Source organism: Rhamphochromis longiceps, linkage group LG23, assembly GCF_057381845.1.
Source record: "Rhamphochromis longiceps isolate RC_006_pf linkage group LG23, R_longiceps_female_GT1.1, whole genome shotgun sequence".
NCBI lineage: Eukaryota > Metazoa > Chordata > Actinopteri > Cichliformes > Cichlidae > Rhamphochromis > Rhamphochromis longiceps.
In genome coordinates, this window is record NC_140578.1 from 33,315,708 (window position 1) to 33,338,478 (window position 22,771).

Genomic DNA, 22,771 nt, shown 5'->3' on the forward strand with positions numbered 1-22,771 from the left:
TTGGTGAGACACGTAGGCTTCTTCTAGGGATTTGATGTTTTTTTCTAATTCCTGAATATTTTTGTTTTCTTCTTTCTTTTTATGTGATGAGAAAGAAATTATTTTACCTCTCATCACAGCTTTCCCTGCTTCCCATCTGCTTCCCATAGATGCTGAAGTTCCGGGAGTGTCTTTATAGTCTAAATATAGAGTCCATTCTTTTTAAAAATATTTAATAAAGTCTTCATCTTTGATAAACATGTGAGAAAAAAAGTACATTCCTTACTGTTGGGGTGAAGGGAGCGCCATGCATCACAAAGGCCAAAGTCGCTCATATACTGTTTGATTATATTTGGACTGCCAATTACGCTGAGTTCCTGCTGTATTGAGCCTATCCATTTCTTCATTTAGTCCAAGTGTTATTCCAGTTTCTGAGTTATGGGAGTCTGGTTCAAGTTATATGGTTAAACCCTGGGAATACAAAACTCCTCTGATCCAGTACTGCACAGATATTATAATATATTTCAGGAGCTATGAAACTTTTCTTTGGAACTGAAAAGGATTCATGTGGGTCCAAATTAGACCTACTGGTTCTGAACAATATAAATAAATGAATATTGAAAATTCCATCCAGATTTACTCTCAGAAATATATTACACTAGTATTTACCTGTAGACACTACATTGGTCTGTAAATATTCTTATTAGTTTACTTAGTTCGGAGTATTGTAAATGTCAGGAAATCAAGTCAAAGGAAAAACAGATAACTGCTCTGGGTGTTTTCATAGGTGGGTTCTGGTAACTTCTTTTGCACGGTGTGTTACCTTAAGAGTACGGAGCCCCGCAGGGGACATGGGAGAAAAAAAAAATTAAGACGGACTTTTGCGAGATCTCGCAAAAGTTTTGCGAGATCTCGCAAAACAAACTCGGGATCTCGCAAAACTTTTGCAAGATCTCACAAAACAAACTCGGGATCTCGCAAAACAAACTCGGGATCTCGCAGGCCACCAGCTCGAAGCCGACCGGGAGGTCGAGGCACGATGTGCCGGGAAGGCGGTGTTCCTCCTGGCTGTAGTAGGTCTCGACTTCCCGTTAGCTTCGAGCTAGTGGATGTCAGATCTCCGAAAACGTCGGAGCACTTTTGCAAATATGTGATGTCTTGTAAACCGAACAGGTATCTGATGTTTACACAACTACATTCACGCCTGAAAATATCTTAAAAGTGTATTTTGTGACCCAGAAAGAATAATATTACAACTAAGTAGCTGCCGCCATCGTTGGAATTCAACTTTTCAACTCCCGAGTTTGTTTTGCAAGATCTTGCAAAAGTTTTGCGAGATCCCGAGTTTGTTTTGCGAGATCTCGCAACGGGGCTGCTTGCACTGGTTAACCTACAGAAAATGACCATGGAGTGATTGTTCCCTTGGCTTGATGGAGACTTCAAGCTTTATTTCTTTTACTCTTACTATTCCTTTTAGCCACAAATAGATTCGAAAAATCCAATATACATTAGCGGTATATTCAGACAGAAAAAACAATGAGCTAAATGTTTACCTCTGTTAATGGTGGGGTCCAAAATCTGAGCTAAAAGGCTGGACTTACAATTATCAGGTAAACACAAATATGAATAAATATTAAAATAATATTAAAATAAATACTACTGGCTTAGATGGAAGGCTAATAACATGTACAGCAGGGGGTCAATGGGACATTTTTAGATGAGCTTCTGTCATACATCTATAAACTGCAATGAGTTCACAGTGGCTCCAAGAGGCAAAATAGTTACCTGAAATAGCTAACCTGGACTTCAATGGTCCAGTCATATTGACAGTTAGATAATAGAGTAACACCAGTGGAGAGGCTACAGCTCAGGAGGTAGAGCAGGTCAACTACCAATCAGAAGGGTGGTGGTTTAAGCTCTGGGTACTCGAATCTGGATGACCAAGTATCCTTGGGCAAGGATAACACAAAAAAGCACTTAGGTGTATAAAAAGTGCTTGGATGAGTGAGGCATCTTGTATATTGAAAAACTAGATAGATTGCCCATTTTCTCACCAGACATATTATAATATCGTTATCTTTATGTCCTAAATTGCCCTACTGCCACAAAACACACTGAAAACACGGATAAATACTCACTTGGAACCCAACCAGCAATTACAAAAAAATGAGCTTAGAGGGAAAGGTTACTGGTTGCTCGATCATGTCTTTCTAGAATGTCTGTAACTGCCTCTCTACCCCACCCACACTCTCACCCAAAGGGAGCGATCATCAGAAAAAGGGCCGGACTTCTCTTCATTTAATGCAAGCTTGGGGATGGCTTGAATTTATGGGAGTCCCATGAGAGCCAGAATAAAGGTTTGGGGTTTTTCACTGCTGCTTCAGCTTCTGGTGTGACCATATGCTGCCTGCTGCATCTGGAGACTCTGCAACAACTTCTGCAACAGGCCAATAAACATGACGCACAGGACATGGAATCAAACTTACTCTGACTGAAGAAATTCTTATTTGTCCTATTTTAAACTTTTTCCTGAATTTCACTGCCAGGAGAGCTACGGAGTACAGGGCACAAGTTCTTAAGGAGTCAGCAACACTGCAAGGTATGCATGCTTGATGGCTGAGTCTTAAACATTTATGCTTGTTAAAGCTTGTTCTGTGAGTGTGTACAGGGTTTTGTGCGCAGTATTCAAATGCATCTCTTTTTTAATCGTTTTTCCTTTACCCCTGTTAGAGAAGTCATGGTCCCCTCCATGCACTGGCTCCTGCTGCTGTGGGGACTTCAGGGTCTGTTGGCACAGGACTATGAAGAAGGCGATGAAGAACCAGCGGTAACCCCTAAGAAGAAGAACAAAATATATTCTTCAAACTTCATACCTCCAAATGGCAAATGTAAGTTTTTTGTTTCAAGAATTTCTAAGAAAACCAGAGTCTACTTTTTTTCTTTTCCACTAATACTCTAATTTGGAGGAAGTGGTGTGGAATTTGTTCAGGTAAGGAAACAGTACAGCTACAGGTGTAAAAAGTAGAAGATGATATTCAACAAGGACATCGCTGCAGGATGCAATCCACCTGGATTGATCGTATCTCTGAGGCTTCTCAGAATCATCCATCTCCCTCGTGACCATTCAGTGCTCTGTTACCCAAACGTTTTATTCGCTCAGAGTCCTGTTTCCTCAGGCACATTCTCTCTGTGACATATTCCCGTGAAGATTAATGTGATTTATCCTCAGCCTGTATTAGATCTGTGACCTCCTTCCACCAAGGTTGGTGCAGCAAGTTGAGTTACTTTTATTTTCTTTTTAAAATGACATGTCACATTCACAAAGTCATCACACTGTTCTGGAAAAGCGATCAGCCTATAACAGTCAATAAACCTAATAAATCACCTTTCCCCCCTCTAGAGGACAGTCTGATAAAAATGTCACCCCTAGTAATGAAATTTGTTTGACTGTGATCAGTGGGGTCTTTGCATTTGGCTGGTATCATTAAAATGAAAATTTCCAGCCAACAAATACAGGAAAATTCATTGTATCCAGAGGTTTGCTGTGAAGCTTAACAGCTGTCCTGTAACAGTGAAATGCAACATGTGCTTTGTTTGCTAAATACTTACTTGGTCCTTTACGCTCTGCATTTTAAATGTTAAACATTAGTTGATATCACTCATTGGTTATATATATATAACATAATGTAATATGTTAAACATAATATAATATAATGCGATTCGATTCTGACCTGAGGCCCTTTGCTACGTGTCGTCTCTGCTCTCTTGTCTTGTTTTCTCCTGCCTCTTCACTAATAGCTTCATTAATATTTAAAAGCTGAGAGATTTCAGTTTAAGGCAGCTGATATTTTTGCTATTGCATGTTTCATAAAGCCTAACTCCTCTCTTTTCAGCACTTGTTGATGAGGACTGCAGTTTGGAGATAGCTTTTCTTATCGATAGCTCAGAGAGTGCCAAGGACAACCATGCCCAGGAAAAGCGCTTTGCCTTAGACTTGATGGACCGGCTGCAGGGCCTGCGGCTGCAGACTGGACGGGGGTTGAGTTCCCGTGCAGCCCTCCTTCAGTACAGCAGTCACGTCATCATAGAGCAGACTTTCAAACAGTGGCGAGGCACAGAAGACTTTAAGGCCCGAATTTCTCCAATTGTGTATATTGGCCACGGCACCTACACCACCTATGCCATCACTAACTTGACCCGCATCTACTCAGAAGAGTCAGATACCAGCAGCGTAAAGGTGGCCATTCTGCTCTTTGATGGCATCTCTCACCCAAGGAACCCAGACATATTTTCAGCTGTGGCTGATGCCAAGAACCAGGGTGTCCGTTTCTTTGCCATAGGAATCACGCCTGAAGCCAACGAGCTGGCTAATAAAGCACAGCTGCAGCTAATTGCTAACTCTCCAGCTTCCCGCTACCTTCACAACCTGCAGGACAGAAACGTTGCGGAAAAAGTTATTAAAGAAATTGTGAGTAAAAACAACATTTAGTTTTTGCTTGTTTTGGATTGTATGCTACAGACTGGCTTATTAGCTTTTTATGGTACACTGCAATAAAAAAAAATATTTGCCCCCTTTCTTGATTTTTTAGTCTTTGGCATTTGTCACACTTACATGTTTCAGATAATCAAACAAATTTCAATATTAAAAAAGATAACCAGAGTAAACACAAAATGATGATTTAAGTTATTAAGCTGTAATGCTGCCCAAGCCTTCCTATGAGACAAGCCTTTATGTGTTTTTCTGGCTTGGACTTTTCCCACGGATGCCATTTTTGTCCAGGCTTATTCTTCCTGTTGAACCCTGACCTTAACTGAGGAAAGTGAAGATTGCATTTCTTAAGTTTCTTGAAGACGTTTCACCTCTCATCCGAGAAGCTTCTTGAGTTCGTAGAGAGTCCCAGATTTTAAGCCCTATGGGAGTGTCATGCACCCCCTACTGATCGTCTACCTAATCACACGAGCCAAGGTGTCAAAACGGGTGTGGGTCAGTGGGTTCACCTGAAACCTTGGCTTGGATTGTGACCCACACCATTTTCACACCTTGGCTCGTGTGATAAGGTAGAGGATCAATAGGGGGTCCATGACCCTCCTTAGACTTCGATGACCTTGATGACTGAGAACCTTTACAGACATTTAGATGTTGTTCTGGGTTCTTTTGTGACCTGTTGTATTAGTTATTGAGGCACTTTTGGACCACTGTTTCTAGTTTTCTCCATTTGTGAATAATTCTTCATGTGGGTCAGTAGAGTCCAAAGTTTTTCCAGACTCTGTTCTTGACATTGTTTTTCAACAGTTTTTTTTTGTTGTTGTTTTTTTTAAAGAAAGAGTCATGATGTGTTAGTTTCTGAGATCATTTAGCAAACAGGTTTGTCAAACAGGTTCTTTTTAAGTGATTTCAGGATTTATCGAGTATGGCATTAATCAAGCCTGGGCATGCCTAGTGAAAATGAACTAAGCTTTGGATCCCCCCCCCCCCCCCCCCCCCCCCCCCCTTAAATAATCATTAAAGAACCACATTTTGTATTTATTCATGTTGCTTTTTCTCATGCTAAAATGTGTTTAACCTGATGCAAAATTTCATTTTTTGCTTTTTGGGGGTTTGACAAATACGCACTAACGCTAAGAAATCATGCAGGGTGCAATTAATTTTTCATGGCACAAAAATATAAATTGCCCAATTATAGTTTTCTAAATACATTTTCATTTAAGCACCTTGGAAGAAAAGCCTACGCTCATGCATGTTCAGACTTACAAGTTATCATTCTGAACTGGCTAGAAACCATATACCTACGGCTCTTACACTGCTTGTGAAATTGCATGTATGTTTGATATTTGCCTGTTTCCAGAGGGGAAAAGAATTATGACAGATAAAATCTTCAAAAAGCCATTATGCAGACAGATGCTTTCCAAATCAAAAGTCTTTAGTATCTCAAGGCACTGAATAAGCACTTCCACTGCTGCTGCCATTGTTACCACCCACTGCTTTGATTTCTTGCCTTATTGCATCCCCTATGTACACCTGCTACCGGCTGCCATGGTAATAGATCTGCTGTCATTAGCAATAAAACTCTGTAGAGAAACGTGATGAAACTAAGAAACATTTTATGTTGACTTAAGTTAGGTAAGTTAACTTTTATAAGTATTTCTGCCAAGACAATTGCAGCATGTGTTGCTCTGAAACATTCTCCAGACATGCTTCCAGGCTACTGGCAGCAACATGTGCTTCACATTATAACTCTTTGTGGGAAAATTGGGTGCAGTAAATACAGCAACACAGCAAACCCATGCAAGCATGCTTCATCATTCAACAAGCCCCTCAAATGCCACTCAGGCTTCAAACTTAAGCTGTACTGTTGACACAGGTGGTACACATGACAAAGGAAAATCTTTATGGAAAACCTGCACCGAGGTTCCCAGAACACTGGATCTGACAGACTGAATTCTCATGGCATGCAACAGCCCAGCAGCATCTACACTCACGACTTTCATCTCATTGCCTTGTACAGTCAGCATCTGTATGTCATAATCATGTAGTCCTGTCCCAGCTGAGAACTTGTCTTTTATCTTTAGTTCCCATTGAACAGCAACACTCAGGTCCTCTAATAACAGATGTGTCTTTAGATGTGTGTTTTGAAGCCAGAATACTGAGAATATTGTCTTACCTTCAATTTTGAGCTACTCTGTTGAATTGTATATATGTAAAAAAAAAAAGAAGGTTACAACATCTTGATATTGTTCTGCTTCTTCCATCACAGACGGCTGTGGCTGATGAAGGGGTAAGTCTTGAGCCTCATGTTTTTCCAGACATATTTTGTTATATATGCCCCTGTATGGTCCATCTCACTCTTCTTCTCTTGTTTTTTGAAGTGCCCCCTGCAGAGCAAATGTGCATGTGAGAAGGGTGAGAGGGGACCCAGTGGACCTGCTGTGAGTATGCCAACATCTATGGAGCAGAAAAGTGTCCAATAATCAATAATTACTAAATAAAGTATTTAATATGTAACGAGATAAATAAAATTGGGTAACATTGCCTTTTTTCTTATGTAACAACACAAGGAAAATAACTGCATTTTACATATAAATAAAAGATAAATATTTAATTTAATTTTACAGAGTTGCTCAAAACCAGGTGTGAGAGGTGTGACCTCTATAAAAACAAGGATCTTGAATGTTCACTAGTCTGTAGCATTCAGATATTTGTTAACACAAAGCAGGAGACTCATCATCAGTAACCTTAAAAAAATCAATCACTGTTCTTCATCAATCTGGAAAGAGTTATATGGCCATTTTCAAATAACTTGTAGTCCATCATTGTACAGTGAGCAAGATTATTGAGAGCAGAAAATATTCACAAATTCCCAAACTTCACCCAAATGTCAAATATTGCAGTGCTCAAAGAAATTACTAAAAAAAAAAAGCCCAAGAGCTACTTTTCAGACTTTACAGACTTCAGTTAACATGTTTAATTTTAAAGTTGTTGCCAGTACAGTTAAAAAATTGACTGAGCTATCAAAATTACATATACTGGCTCATATATATATATACGTATATATTTGGCTGGATGTCCTTTAGTAAGTCAACTCTGCACCAGATGCTTCCTGTATCATTCTGATGGATATTTGACCAAACTTGTTTTTCATAGGTCATTTAAATTGGTTGGTTTCCTGATAGAGACCCTGTTTTTAATCATAGTTTCAATATGGCTGAGGTCAGAGCTTTGAGATGCCCACTCCAAAAAGTTAATAGTTTGCTTTATCTTGCTTGTGTTATCTATTCAAAAACCAGTTTTGATGTGGGTTTGGGATCATTATCATGTTGGAACACCCAAATATGTCCACGTTTCAACTGTTTACCTGATGATTTTAGATGAAGTTAAAGAATTTGGAGTTGGTCCTCTTCATTATTTACTTTTTGTAATGTACCAGTATCGCTGGCAACAGAAAAGCCCCAGAGGCTAGAGGCTACTAGACAGTTGGTACAGTGTTCTAAGTTTTGAGCCTCACCCACCGAAAGCCTCCAAACATACCAGGGTTGGGGTTGTCACTCACTATAGAGCTCTGTTTAACAGAAGCAAATAACTGCAGCATTTGAATTCTAAATATCTTCTTCAGAGAAATACAATTTAGAAGAAGTTAAACAGTTTGAGTACACTGCTAAACAGCCTTTCTTCAGTTACATTTTTAGCTTTAGTCATTAGAAAATTGTATTTTCTGCTTTTCCAGATCAAAAAATAATAAATTAGAATGACATTTAAAAAACGCCACTATGTAAAAATTTCTGTAGTATAAAGTTATGAAATTATATTTAATAATTCATTTATCAATTTTCAATTGTTATCATTTATTTTACAGTCATAATCCATACTTTTCTACTGTGCTGAAAAGACAGTGACGCCAAAACTGGCTTGCTTGATAACAAGCACAGCACAGATAACAACTCAGTGTCTATGCCAAAAGACTACTTGCACATTTTTGGAGGGAGTTTAGTAAATCTTATGGTTTTAAACAACCCTGAAGCAGTTAGAGTACATTCCTCTAGCGATTTTTTTCAGAAATGATCTAAATGTACATGAGAAATCTGCTGAATCACGTCTGTTAAAGCAACCCGTGAACTTTGGATTGTGTGAGGACACATCTCAGCAGATACAATGTTACAATGAAAGACCTCCTTTGCCTGCCAAAGCCATGTCGTGACAAGAGGATATCTTTTATTGTGGCGAGAAGGTCAGCTTCAATTAGACACTGCAGTTTTTCTTTGATGTATTTTCACAGGATGAGAACAGCGTAATTACCCTCTCAAACCTAATGCTCCAAAACCACAGCTGTGTCTATCTGCACACACTGACGGAAACACTGTATGAAGACAGACACACACAAGAAGGCGTATACTTACAATGTAAGAGCATGCATAGTTCACAACACAAAAACAGCAAAAACAACCAGACGGTTGTTCGTCTACGGACTTACACTCGCATGCAGACCACATCTCTTTTGTCTCATCTGCTCCCAGACTCAGCGGCTGTGATGAACTGGAAACATGTTTCTGTTAAACAAAAAGAGCTGTTATACTGTGCATTGCAGCACAGCAATAGGAAGAAGGAAGGCTATTTTATTGGCCTTCGCTTCCACTGACAGCTGTTCAACATGCTGAAGGGTCTCCTGCAAGAGATGGCATGGGCCACACTTAAAGGTGTATTGCTAGGTAGTTACAGTAAAATACAGTTATTCACTATCTGTACTGGGAATAAAGTTAATTAAATAAGATTTAATATATTTATTTTATACAAAGTATTAACAAACAGAAATGTTACTCTGTCGATGATTATGTATCTTTAACCTTGCTACAATGTTTTTCTCTACAGGGCAAGAAGGGTCGTCCTGGAGAGGATGGAAGCCCTGGCCCAAAAGGACAAAAGGTGCAGACTTGTATTTATTTCACACAGTTAAAGCACATGCAAACAACGTGGCCTGCCTTTCCTTTTTAAACTAAAATTCCCTTTTTCACAGGGTGAGATTGGGCTCGGTGGACTTCCAGGTCGAATTGGAGCAGAGGTGAGCTTAAATCAAGTTGGTAAGGTCAAGGCTAAGTCAAGACTGACAAATTCAGTGTGAAAGCCTTAACATCGCTCTTCCATAAATCATTATTGTAGAATGAGAAGAATGAAGTATTTTTTTGTTAACTGTATTCCAGCGCTTTTCTCTTTGTCTTTATCCTCCTGACGTGATGTTTTGTACACACAGGGAAAACCAGGATACAAAGGGGAGAAGGTAATGTATAGATTCTAGTCTCTCTTTATGTCTCTCTCTCTGTCTTCATGGTTACGCAAACTTCCCCATGCTTGTGGGAAACTACAGAATTATATCCTCCGTACATGATATAATACAGTAATACTGGAAATGTGATGCAGTTCAGTTTTGTTTCAGTTTTACAACTTTGTTCAACTATCTTTGATGCCAATCTTGTGTTTACATATTTCCCATTGTACAATGATAAAGTTATCCTTGGGCATTACACTCTGTGTCATAAATGTGTCACAGAAAAACCATGGGATACAAGTCCTAAATTATGCATAATGATGCTATACTAAAGAACTCACCTAACACTTTTTATTCTATCACAGGGAGAGAGGGGGGAGTGTGGCACACCTGGAATTAAGGGAGACAGAGTATGTTGCAATTTGAATGTTGTGAAACAAATCTTATATATGTGTTCAAATATTACAAAGTTGCTAAAGCACTGCTTGTGAATATGAAGCTTAACAAATGTCATTTATTACAGGGTCCTGAAGGACCAGTTGGACCAAGAGGAAATCGTGGACTTCAAGTAAATTTAAATTTTATTTCTCTTGGTATCAAATCACCTGTCAAAACATCCCACAATGCACTTAAGAATGATAAAAAAGAGGACAAATTTGTATCATTAAATTGTATGATATTTTTTAAATAGTGACTGTTAGTGGCAGGTACACATCAACAGGTGTAGCCTATCCATACAGCCTTAGCATGTTGTTGTTCAGGTCAGTAGGACATCAGGACAGTATTTTTATTTCAAAGATGTCGGTCTATGTTATCCATAATTAATTTACATTAACTTAATGTACTACTTCTGTCTACTACTTACTTATATATAAGTGTGTCACTCACACACTCATTTAACTTTTAGGGCTTATCCGGCCCACCTGGTGATACTGGACCTGAAGGTGTGATGGGCAAAAAAGTAAGTACTCCTCTGTCTCAATGAAGCCAATTGCAGTGGTTGACATGTTTGAAGCTTCCATCTAAAATACTGATTGTATGTAGTGTAGTGTAGCCTCGGTTCACATAATGGGTAGAGATCACTGCATCAGAGAAAGCCTCCAGCAGTCTAGGACTATTGCACCGTAACTAAAGGAGGATTCAGTGTGATCTGATCCAGCCCTGACTATAAGCTTTATCAAAAGCGTAGATGAGAGTACTTGAATGAAGAAGTTTGAATGGGTGGGTAAGTTGTATAAAATGCTTTGAGTTCTCAGAAAGAGTAGAAAAGCGCTATGTAAGAATCAGTCCATTTACCATTTACCTCACCTTATCCAGCCCTAACTAAGCTTGATTACAAAGGAAAATTTTAAGCCTTATTCTAAAGGTAAACAGGCTGTCTCGTGGGAGTTTGGCCCACAGAAGAGATGCTAGACTTAACGGGGAGCCAATGAAGGGAAACCAATATGGGAGAAATAGGCTCTCGCTTTCTTGTCCCTGTAAGTACTCTTACTGCAGCATTTAGGTTCAACTGAGGGCTTTTCAATGAATTGTTAGGATATTCTGATAGTCCAGCCTACATTCAATGTATTAACTTGTTTTTCAGGTGATTGGCTATTCAGAGTAAGTATCTGGTTAGTGTTGATGCAACCCCACTTTGATTAATACATCTCCAAATGGATACAGTAGATTTAAGTCATTTTAAGGTGGCTGGATTTAAAGTCACACAATTCATGTGAAATAAAGGGTTAATGTGTTTTATTTATTGCTTTTCTTTCAAAAAATTTTTTTTTCTTGTTACACACAAAAAATGTGTTGATTTTCTTACTCTTCCAGGTGTCCAATAAGTTAACCAGTAACTGACAGGTTTAGCCAGAAGGTAATAATTAATGTGAAGACAGAAAATTGACTAAAAGAAAAACAGTTTATAAGTAAGAGCAGAAAACAAATGTTTGAAAAACATGGCACAGGGAAATTAAAAGTTATGTTAAAAAAATGGGGAAATTACTTAAGAAAAAGAAATGAAATAAAACCGTTAGATGTCCCAATGAAAACACTGATGAGAGTAAAAATTCTCCAAAAAGCACCAGCATCACTGGTTGAGTTGAAGCTTAAGTCACCTGTGTAGGTAAACCTATACCCATGCAGGTGTACCTGTCAATTAAAGCAACCATAGATACACCTACAATATCATTTTAAGCCTGTATCCAAATACTTAATTAAAGCAGTAGTACAGTTGAAGCCAAAATAGTTTTTGTGCCATACTCAAAATAAGGGGCAGCACGGTGGCACGGTGGTTAGCACTGTTGCCTCACAGCAAAAAGGTCCTGAGTTCAATCCACTATCAGTCTTTCTGTGTGGAGTTTGCATGTTCTTCCTGTGTTTGCGTGAGTACACTGGCTTCCTCCCACAGTCCAAAGACATGTAGTTTGTGGGGATAGGTTAATTGAAAAATCTAAATTACTTATAGTTCTGAATGGCTCTCTGCGACAGACTGGCGACCTGTCCAGGGTGTACCCTGCCTCTTGCCCTACGACAGCTGGGAAAGGCTCCAGGGACCCTGAGAAGGATAAGCAGAAGCGAACGGATGGATGGATTCTAAATGAGGTTTTTAATGTTGTAACGTTGGACATTTTAACTGGTGAGTCTATCAGGACTCACTCACTTTCAGAGCCACCTTAAGTGGCTTTAGAGGAACTTTATTTTTGAGCAATCAAGCCAGTCCCTACTTTTGTTTGATTGTTGTGTAGAGAATAAAGCATTTTTTACATTTAAGATAGATGCATCTGATTGTGGCAGCCTTTTCACTCCACCTTCCACTGTGGCCCCTGTGGAAGGGCTAGAAGTTCATTTGATTTTCAACAAGGCTGCACTACATGTCTTTAGAACTTGTTCCGAGAGTACAAAAGTGAACTAAAGGAGACATAAATCAGACATTCCTTTATATGTGATGGAATTCTCTCTGAACCAGAGACTGGCCTTTCCCCTTGTCCAGCCCAAAATCATTCATCAAAGGTGACCCAAAATCTTAAAAACCAGATGTATATCTAAAGGATACACTTTTTTTTTAAGCTGGACACATAAAGTCCTTTGAAGTCTGCTTTGGGTTAAGTCTTACATAGCCGTATCAAAGGAGCCTCCAATAATTCTGGTACCTGTGGAGTAGTAGTGGTGAAACATGAAACGCTTTGCTGCCTATGGAAGAATGTGACATAAATAAAGTGTTTGATCGTCAGATGCAAAATATCACACGCACAACATTGACATTTAAAATGCAATTTGATTAACTTCATCCAGCGCCGGCATAAATAACATCACAAATGTCAAGTAGTTCTACTAACTGATAACACTGATTCAATGACTATACATTTGAACGCTTTTATTGTGAGTTATGATCCGTCCCTGCTGGAACATTGGAAAGCCCTCTGAAGTAGCTCATCTGTTATTACCTTGTCAGCTTATTTGTCTGTTTCCACTTTTTAAGCCCCCAGTCCCGTGTTATACCTGCCAATTCTGCCATAAGCACACACTCCCCCACCAAGTGTTCCCTCCTTAATTATTTTGGAAGAATGTTCATGTTGATAATCTGGCTGTCATCCTATATCACCTCAATGGCAGACTAATGTCTGGCATTAAACATTGTCCCAACTTGCTTGAAAGGGCAACAGAAGAAAAAAAAATCTACTGGTATGCGCCTGCTAACATTTCTACAGCCTCTTCACGCCTTTTCCTCGCCCTCCTGTTGCACAGCAAAGCTGTGATTTATGACCTCTGCGTGAATAATTGCATTCTTTAACAATAAAGCTAAAGGAATGAAGGAACCCCGTAGTCCTAAATCCCCTTTAAAAACAGCTGAGAAGGAGAGGAAGCAGAACATGTATGTTTATGTGGGTGTGGGAAAGAAAGTCAGTCATTTCGGATTTTTTTTGCTGTTGTTTACAACTGTACGTGCAACTGTTTATGCGCCTTTGTATCCACAAGTCTGTCCCTGCTTGTCTTTTTATAGGGGGAAAGGGGACTTCCTGGGCCACCTGGAATCCAAGGGGAACAAGGGATTGGCCTTCCGGGACCCAAGGTAAAGTCTGCTACCCAATTCTTTTGGAAAATTAAGTTACAAAGGCATAATAATCCACTTGACTCTCACCCTGTATGAGCACTCCTCTCACTTTCTTGCAGGGTGATATTGGTTTCCAGGGGCAACCAGGGCCTCCAGGTCCTCTAGGAATTGGTGAGCCTGGACCACCGGTGAGATAAACTAGCAACTCACACTTCACATTAGCATTGTAGATGATGGCAATGTAATGTCAAAATGCCAAATGTACAATGTAATGGGTATGGAGTAATGATGTCTAGGGGGTACTTAAACTTCTGGATACATACATAAATAAATAAATAAAATGCGAGAAGATAGCATTTTTCGCTCTTGGTACCTTCTTCCAAGCAGCTGAAATAGTGAATGGTGAAACAACCTGAGTAACTATGGCAACTAGCTTGCTAAACTGGAAAAGTGCTGTTTTTGGACAAGGCAAAGGAGGCAGAAACAAGAGCAAACCTTGAAAGGTGTGAAGATTTGTCCAGTGGACATTAAATAAAGACCATTATGAGCATGTTTAGGAAGAAAAATACCTCTTAGACACATACAGCTTCAGCAGTGTATTAAATAGTTTAAAAAGTGATCTATTTCTGTATAAATGTGAATGATAGAATCGTTTGACATGTAAAGAAGCGACAGAAGAAAATATGGACAGCCATGCAGAGACATATTTTACCTGGAGAGACAATCTAACTTACATTAATTGTACCATTGAGATCAGTGTGACTAAAACTCAAAGCAAAGTGCTTGACAGCTGGGATATGCCTCTCTTTTTCCCTTGCAATGTTTTGCACCCTGCATAAGCATTGCAACTTTAGAACAATAATTGCTGAGGGAATAATGTATCTTTTGTGCAATATGTTGACCATTTTCTTATAGATTTTGTTACTTACTGTGTTTGTGGACAAATGCCTTCAGCCATACAGAATGCGGGCATGTGGTCAGGCGCTGATATGAGGAATACTTGATCTGGTAATATCAATCTGTCATGTTAATTTAATTACGGGAACCCAAAATCGTGATTGAGATTCAAATGTTATTAATTTTGGAGGCTAACATTGTGAGCTGGTTTTAAAAGTCTTATATTTCAGGGCTTTCAATATATAAAAAAAAAAAAAAACACCCAGCACGCCCCTGCGGGCGGTTTATCCTTCAAGCTCGGGTCCTCTACCAGAGGCCTGGGAGCTTGAGGGTCCTGCGCAGTATCTTAGCTGTTCCCAGGACTGCGCTCTTCTGGACAGAGATCTCTGATGTTATTCCCGGGATCTGCTGGAGCCACTCGCCTAGCTTGGGAGTCACCGCACCTAGTGCTCCGATTACCACGGGGACCACCGTTACCTTCACCCTCCACATCCTCTCGAGCTCTTCTCTGAGCCCTTGGTATATATATATATATATATATATATATATATATATATATATATATATATATATATATATATATATATATATATATATATAGATATGGGCTTTTTTTTTTTTTTTTCCCATCAACAGTTTTTATTAAATGTAACAAATACTCAGGAGGGCTAGCTACACATAATATCTAATTCAAGTTTTAAACTTCTGCCGCAGGTAAATGATGGCTAAATCTAAAATCAAAGTGCAACTTAAAAGTAATTTAAAAAATTTAAATATGAAAGAATAACAATAAAAATCAGAATTTTGATGTTTGGAGACACATGGAACACCAACCTCAGTCTCCTGTCTCTTGTCTGTCAGACATCCAATAAAACCTAATATATATGTGAGCCTTGCTGCTCTATAAACTACTACACCTGACTTTTAAAAAAGCTTTCTGGCAAAAGTCCCTGAAGGCAAACCTTCCCCTCTGTGAACCCCCCTCACTGTTTAAGGATCTATTGCTAATACCTTGGCCAGATGGAAACATTTGGCGGGGGTTAGATCCAGTTTGTCACCACACCTTAGACAAGAGACAAGTAAAGAAGCAACAGAACGAAATGTTGACATCCAAGCAGGGACATTACATTTTATCTTCAGAGACAACCTAGTTTTCATGTGAGACATCTTTTCAGTTTCCTTTGTTTTACTCAGGGACCTCAAGGACCACAGGGAGTCCAAGGAGAGAGAGGGCTGATAGGAGAAGGTCTGCCTGGACCAAAGGTGAGTTAGCGTTCATGCTTTTTAAGTCTGACCTTTTTCGTGTAAAAAACAGCCAGGGAAACTCTTTTAACCCCTTTGACCCTGTTTAAGGCATTCATACCTTTCATATCTACAAACTGACCTACACAAAGATCCATCTGGGCTCCAGATTCCAGAATGTAATGACAGGAAATTGATGATGTGTAGGATTACAAGACATGATAACTCAACACAAAAGTTCCATAAATTAACAGTGTGGTATGGCTCTCATTACCTCGTGCTGTGATCTAGTCCGTTGATCGTATCCAGCACAGGACATGAGAACATCTCCACATAAAGCATAAAAAAGTTTCAGAGATGGTTCAAGAAAAAAGCCAGGGCATCATGTCAGTGACTCACTGAGAGAGGAAATAAAGAGTCTTTTCGTATGTCTGTGTTTTCTCAAGGCCATCGGGCACACACATTCATATATGCACACTCAGTGTCTTTTAAGCACATGTGGATATATACGTTCTCTCATGTTGTTTTCGTTTTCCAAAGCAATTTCCACATGAGAGATATCTTTGACATTTTTGGGCCAAAAAAATTTTTCATTCAGTATTTGAGTGTGTCCTTATACTGTGCAGAAGACATACACAGCATGTTTTTGTGATGCTTTAATGTTTCCTATTGTTATTCTTAGTTTTCCCGTCCTTTTTCAGATTGCACAGCGTGTTTTTGTTTATGGGCTTCTGATTGGCCAACATTTCTGTATGTTTAGATTTATGCCTCCACCTGTTCTTTTGGCATGATTTTGAGTGACATGTTTTTTTGTGTTTTCATGCAGACAGAGACATTTTTGAAATGAAAGTGGAAAATTTAAGACAATTTGAAACATCCAGCAGAGTTATTTCATTCTTTTTAATGTTGAAAAATATTAAAATATTTATCAGACTCAGCCCTAAGATCATTTTAATTATCTCTCACAAAAGTTGTATTGATTCCCCAAGCAATTAAAAACAACATAGCTCAACATCAGTGTAATTGCAAAAATGTATTATTACTTTTGGAAGCGTTCCTTTGTAAAATGTTTGTGGTTTCTTTCAAATTACAGGTGTCAGATCTGTGCATTTGTCATGCAGCTCTGTTGTTTTGATAAATGCACACAGCTAAATTAAACATAGTTACTGTAAAAACTCTGTGACTTTGTTATAAGACTAACAGAGCAGTTTTGTATCACAGGAAGTGGAATTCAGGTGAAATTTTCAACTTTAGACTGCTTCAGACTACTATTTGATTTATCACTTGGCGACTTGCCTTGGTGATGGTATCAGCCATGCCCCCCCCCCCCCCCCCCCCCCCCGACACACACACACACACACAGGAGAAGGTGGATCCCCCACTGCTGAAGATTGGCCTCAAGGGTGCTTTTTCCCCACTTTTTTTAATGGCGTTCTTGTTCCAAAGCAGCATTCTTCACATGACAAGCCTCGACAGGCTCCAGATTCACAGGAGCTCTGCAGCTTTTTCCACATCATTAGCACCTCAGCTTGTGAGGGATCATAGAGTTACGACAGTAAATCTTTACCTCTTGAGGCTAACATGCAAGAGCGGCATGTTAATCAGTGTACTCCTCTATGCGACATTGTTTCTGTTGATCTTGGATGTCCTTGGAAGACGCAGAAATATTTCCTTAAGGGAAATCGGATTTTTCTGCAGTCTATAAAGTGCAGGACATTATGCAGCATTTTTTTTTCATTTTACTGACTGTCATCCTGTATTATCTTTCTAATCCCTCAGTGAATTTCTCCTCCTGCTTTTTCTCTTTGTGTAATACTTATATCTCCTCTAGGCACGTTTTGATATACATGAAATACCACAATATTCCTATATACTATATAGTATGGCTACTTCTGCTTTCCGTAGAAGAAACAGAAACTGTGTGCAAGTTTGGATCTTTCAGGCCACTTCTGGTGAGCAAGTTACACTCTTCTATCAGTAACTGACATAAATCAAACTGAACATTTATAATAACAATAAGCATTTTGTTTTTGCTAAACCATCACAAGAAGCCATGAAACTAACTGAGAAACAGCTCGTAATGCACATTACTCCAATGGCAGCTTTTCAGTTACAAAGCCATCATTCTCTTTAAAGTCAGATTAAAAAGATGAAATAATTCATTGTGAATGAAAAGCATGCTGTAGTGGTTAACACATTTGCTTTACATATAAGACATCCCCAGTCTGACACTGAGGAGACATAAATCCAGCCTTGGGTGGGTGAGTGGGAGGGGTTATAAACCAGTGTATTCTTAGTGCAGGGCCCAGGCCTGTATGTTGTGTCAGGAAGGGCATCTGGTACAGAAACTGTGCCAAATCAAGTATGTGGATCCATCTGCTGTGGTGAAACCTCGGGGAATGAGGAAGCAGCTGAAAGATGATACATTGGTTAAACTAAAACTCCTGTTTGGCTTCAAAGTCGTGTAATGTTTTACACTGTGTGAGTTCTTTTGGAAAATAACATCTGTATTTTGACTAATATCTTATTATTCTAACTTTTATACTTATTTTTCTGCTCCTATTTTGGCATTATTTTCATACATCTTACTGATATTTCAAGAGTCAATTTGCAGTAACTTTTTTGTCCATCTTGGCAGGGAGAGCGAGGCTTGGAAGGGCCACGGGGACCCAGAGGACAGCCGGGTGCTGGAATCAAAGGAGACAAGGTGGAGTTTAAAGAGGCCTTAACTAAGGCGCCTGCTGAAAAGCCTTCACACAGCCATGAAGAGAAAGCCGGAGTCCTGTTGTGAAGAAGGCCATAAGTTGGCAGAGCCACGGATGAATGCATTCAGTGCAGTGTTATGTAGGAGGTCACAGTCCACAGATGATGAATCAAGGTCAAAGCATGGATAGTGTAGGAGGAGCGCAGTTTCACTGCTTGTGCTGATGAATGTGGAAAAGTTAGCCTGCAGTCAGGTACAGTCAGACATAGACATAAAGGTAAAGGTTTGTCTTTCAGGATGTGTTTGTAGAGCTTCACAGCCATCTGGCAGCATTTTAGCTCACAGACTTACAGACAAAGAAAGGCTGAGTTGATTTTTAGCTATGTAATTCTTTCTGCTACATGAAAAATCATTTCCCCCCCAAAAAAACTTTTTCGTTGTGATTTACACGGGTGTTCTCGACACCGATGTTGCTGACAGTTTAACCGTGGGCTTTGTAGTGAAGTTTATTGGAGGTAATCACAAAGTTTTCATGCAGTAATGACAAACACCGCCTGCAGGGTTCTCTGCATTACCATCATATATTTGTGATGTGATTATAGCATGTGACAGATAAAAGGAAGTGAGGCAAAAGGAGCAGATGTCATCAAGTGTGGCCTATATTATTAATTCATTAAAATGCAGCGCTATAGAATTGTATACAGATGGGTGTTTTCCACATATAATAAATCACATTTCAGTGTGAGGCACTATCAACCTATTAACATTTACATGTTGTTATCTGAACTTGTAGGGGGATTTTGGGCCACCGGGTCTTCCAGGGCTTGTCGGTCTCCCAGGACTAGGCATACAGGGTGAGAAGGCAAGTGTTGGACTCATAATATGATTCCCACAGTGGCTCTAATACATTGATTTTTTCATGTTTTTATAATCACAGTGGGCTTATATTGATTTTTTTTAATAGTTTTTTTTAATTGTTACTGTCACCATCCATGTTTTGACTTGTTAATGTAAGGCAATAGTGATGAACTGACAATTATCAATAACATAATGAGGAAAATGTATTGTTTAAGTAAGATACCATATGCAATATGACAGAAGTTTGTAGTTTATCAATGATTCTCAATCCAAGCGAAGCCCTTTTTTAGTGCTAAGGAGCGTGCAAACATTCCTGCCTGTGCACTACTGGCTCTGTTGTGCTGGCTCCGGGTCCAATGTGTAACTGATGCTACCAACATTAACAGGACGCTTACAGCCTCTTATTGCGTGTTTGTCTGGGTTTCCGGTGTTCTGACAAAATGTCCTACTTTGTCAAAACATCTTACCGTAGCGTAAATTTATAGTCATGTCAATCAATCTGTGCTACCTTATCAGAATATACTGCCTTACGTGGTTTATGCCTCCATCGTACATATCTATAGGTAGGACGCTTTGATGGCCAAATCACACTTATCAAAACGTGCTTCCTGCTTGGATTTATACAGTAAATAAAATGACCAATGTCAAGGTTCTTAGAAATTAAACAACGTTATCACTCAATTAACAAGTATGTAGTGCAATATTACTTTCTTCGACATAACAACGGAGCGTGGTGTCCACTAACTGCAGGAGGACTAAAATTAATTGACAAGGTTTACACTGTATGCCAGTTTACAGAAGTTTAGAAGTACTAAATCAAGACTTGAAATATGACTTCAATTGAGACTCCAAATTGGAGTATTTTTGCACAAATGAACGCATGTTAGCTTGAAAAGTTAACAAATTGACAACAGCTTAAGGAAAACAAGTATCAACTGTAATAAACTGTCAGTAAGAACAAGTAGGAGAGCTTGATAGGTAGGGTGTTTTGTCAGAACACCGGCAATGCGCAGAATTACCAAAATTAGAGAGGGGATAACCTAACATATGAAACAGGAAAAAACTGCTGTGTAATCCATTTATTCCACCAAAGTAACTGTATTCTAATTATCATCTATTTAAGCGGTAACTGTAACAGAATACAGTTACTCATATTTTGTATTTTAAATACGTAACGCCTGTTCGTGTATTCTGTAACTCCCCAATACTGACCACAGTAAACAATAATTCTGCCAAGATCTTCATTGTAGCACGTTCATTGAGAACAGGTCAATCTGACATTAGCATTTAGCTTAAATCATGCCCGTGCCAAAATAGAACACCTTCAAGCTGCTAGCATCAGTACAGGGAGTGCAGAATTATTAGGCAAGTTGTATTTTTGAGGAATAATTTTATTATTGAACAACAACCATGTTCTCAATGAACCCAAAAAACTCATTAATATCAAAGCTGAATGTTTTTGGAAGTAGTTTTTAGTTTGTTTTTAGTTTTAGCTATTTTAGGGGGATATCTGTGTGTGCAGGTGACTATTACTGTGCATAATTATTAGGCAACTTAACAAAAAACAAATATATACCCATTTCAATTATTTATTTTTACCAGTGAAACCAATATAACATCTCCACATTCACAAATATACATTTCTGACATTCAAAAACAAAACAAAAACAAATCAGCGACCAATATAGCCACCTTTCTTTGCAAGGACACTCAAAAGCCTGCCATCCATGGATTCTGTCAGTGTTTTGATCTGTTCACCATCAACATTGCGTGCAGCAGCAACCACAGCCTCCCAGACACTGTTCAGAGAGGTGTACTGTTTTCCCTCCTTGTAAATCTCACATTTGATGATGGACCACAGGTTCTCAATGGGGTTCAGATCAGGTGAACAAGGAGGCCATGTCATTAGTTTTTCTTCTTTTATACCCTTTCTTGCCAGCCACGCTGTGGAGTACTTGGACGTGTGTGATGGAGCATTGTCCTGCATGAAAATCATGTTTTTCTTGAAGGATGCAGACTTCTTCCTGTACCACTGCTTGAAGAAGGTGTCTTCCAGAAACTGGCAGTAGGACTGGGAGTTGAGCTTGACTCCATCCTCAACCCGGAAAGGCCCCACAAGCTCATCTTTGATGATACCAGCCCAAACCAGTACTCCACCTCCACCTTGCTGGTGTCTGAGTCGGACTGGAGCTCTCTGCCCTTTACCAATCCAGCCACGGGCCCATCCATCTGGCCCATCAAGACTCACTCTCATTTCATCAGTCCATAAAACCTTAGAAAAACCAGTCTTGAGATATTTCTTGGCCCAGTCTTGACGTTTCAGCTTGTGTGTCTTGTTCAGTGGTGGTCGTCTTTCAGCCTTTCTTACCTTGGCCATGTCTCTGAGTATTGCACACCTTGTGCTTTTGGGCACTCCAGTGATGTTGCAGCTCTGAAATATGGCCAAACTGGTGGCAAGTGGCATCTTGGCAGCTGCACGCTTGACTTTTCTCAGTTCATGGGCAGTTATTTTGCGCTTTGGTTTTTCCACACGCTTCTTGCGACCCTGTTGACTATTTTGAATGAAACGCTTGATTGTTCGATGATCACGCTTCAGAAGCTTTGCAATTTTGAGACTGCTGCATCCCTCTGCAAGATATCTCACTATTTTTGACTTTTCTGAGCCTGTCAAGTCCTTCTTTTGACCCATTTTGCCAAAGGAAAGGACGTTGCCTAATAATTATGCACACCTAATATAGGGTGTTGATGTCATTAGACCGCACCCCTTCTCATTACAGAGATGCACATCACCTAATATGCTTAATTGGGAGTAGGCTTTCGAGCCTATACAGCTTGGAGTAAGACAACATGCATGAAGAGGATGATGTGGACAAAATACTCATTTGCCTAATAATTCTGCACTCCCTGTATTTGTTTTTTGCAGACCTACTAATAAATAAATAAAGAAGCATCTGCTTTGAGCTACTTTTTCCCTATTCTTTGATAACAAATGACAGAAAATATGATTACATGGTGTTGCTTTATTAATACAAGCTTTTGATCAACAATCATAATTTAACCAACATGATGCAGAAGTGCATACAAATTCATGCTCTGACACAATAACCACAGCTAGTGGAAACTGTTGGTTGCTGACAGCTTAGCCAAAGAGTTTTTCACTGTCATCAAAACATCAGCTAATTGCTATCAGAACAGGTCTGGTTCTAGTTCACCATTCACTCACTTGTGGAAGAGAGGGAGACAGGTGTGCTCTCACACTGGGCTTTGTGTACAGCTGAAGTTATTTAAAGAAAAGGCTTC

The 22,771-nt window shown here is 39.3% G+C and overlaps 1 protein-coding gene across 2 annotated transcripts in view; it reads left to right on the top strand.

Moving 5' to 3' along the window:
* The first annotated feature begins 2,310 nt into the window (after window positions 1–2,310).
* Window positions 2,311–22,771, top strand: part of LOC146642411 (uncharacterized) — a 33,467-nt gene continuing 13,006 nt past the window's right edge. For both annotated transcript variants that reach the window (XM_085398473.1, XM_085398471.1), the window contains exons 1-16: window positions 2,311–2,578; window positions 2,710–2,867; window positions 3,873–4,447; window positions 6,735–6,755; window positions 6,847–6,906; window positions 9,341–9,394; window positions 9,486–9,530; window positions 9,720–9,746; window positions 10,100–10,144; window positions 10,258–10,302; window positions 10,642–10,695; window positions 13,720–13,788; window positions 13,890–13,958; window positions 15,862–15,930; window positions 18,548–18,616; window positions 19,407–19,475. In XM_085398473.1, coding sequence (XP_085254599.1) covers window positions 2,717–2,867; window positions 3,873–4,447; window positions 6,735–6,755; window positions 6,847–6,906; window positions 9,341–9,394; window positions 9,486–9,530; window positions 9,720–9,746; window positions 10,100–10,144; window positions 10,258–10,302; window positions 10,642–10,695; window positions 13,720–13,788; window positions 13,890–13,958; window positions 15,862–15,930; window positions 18,548–18,616; window positions 19,407–19,475 — 1,422 coding nt within the window. In that variant the 5' untranslated portion in view covers window positions 2,311–2,578; window positions 2,710–2,716. The remainder of the gene's footprint in view (window positions 2,579–2,709; window positions 2,868–3,872; window positions 4,448–6,734; window positions 6,756–6,846; window positions 6,907–9,340; window positions 9,395–9,485; window positions 9,531–9,719; window positions 9,747–10,099; window positions 10,145–10,257; window positions 10,303–10,641; window positions 10,696–13,719; window positions 13,789–13,889; window positions 13,959–15,861; window positions 15,931–18,547; window positions 18,617–19,406; window positions 19,476–22,771) is intronic.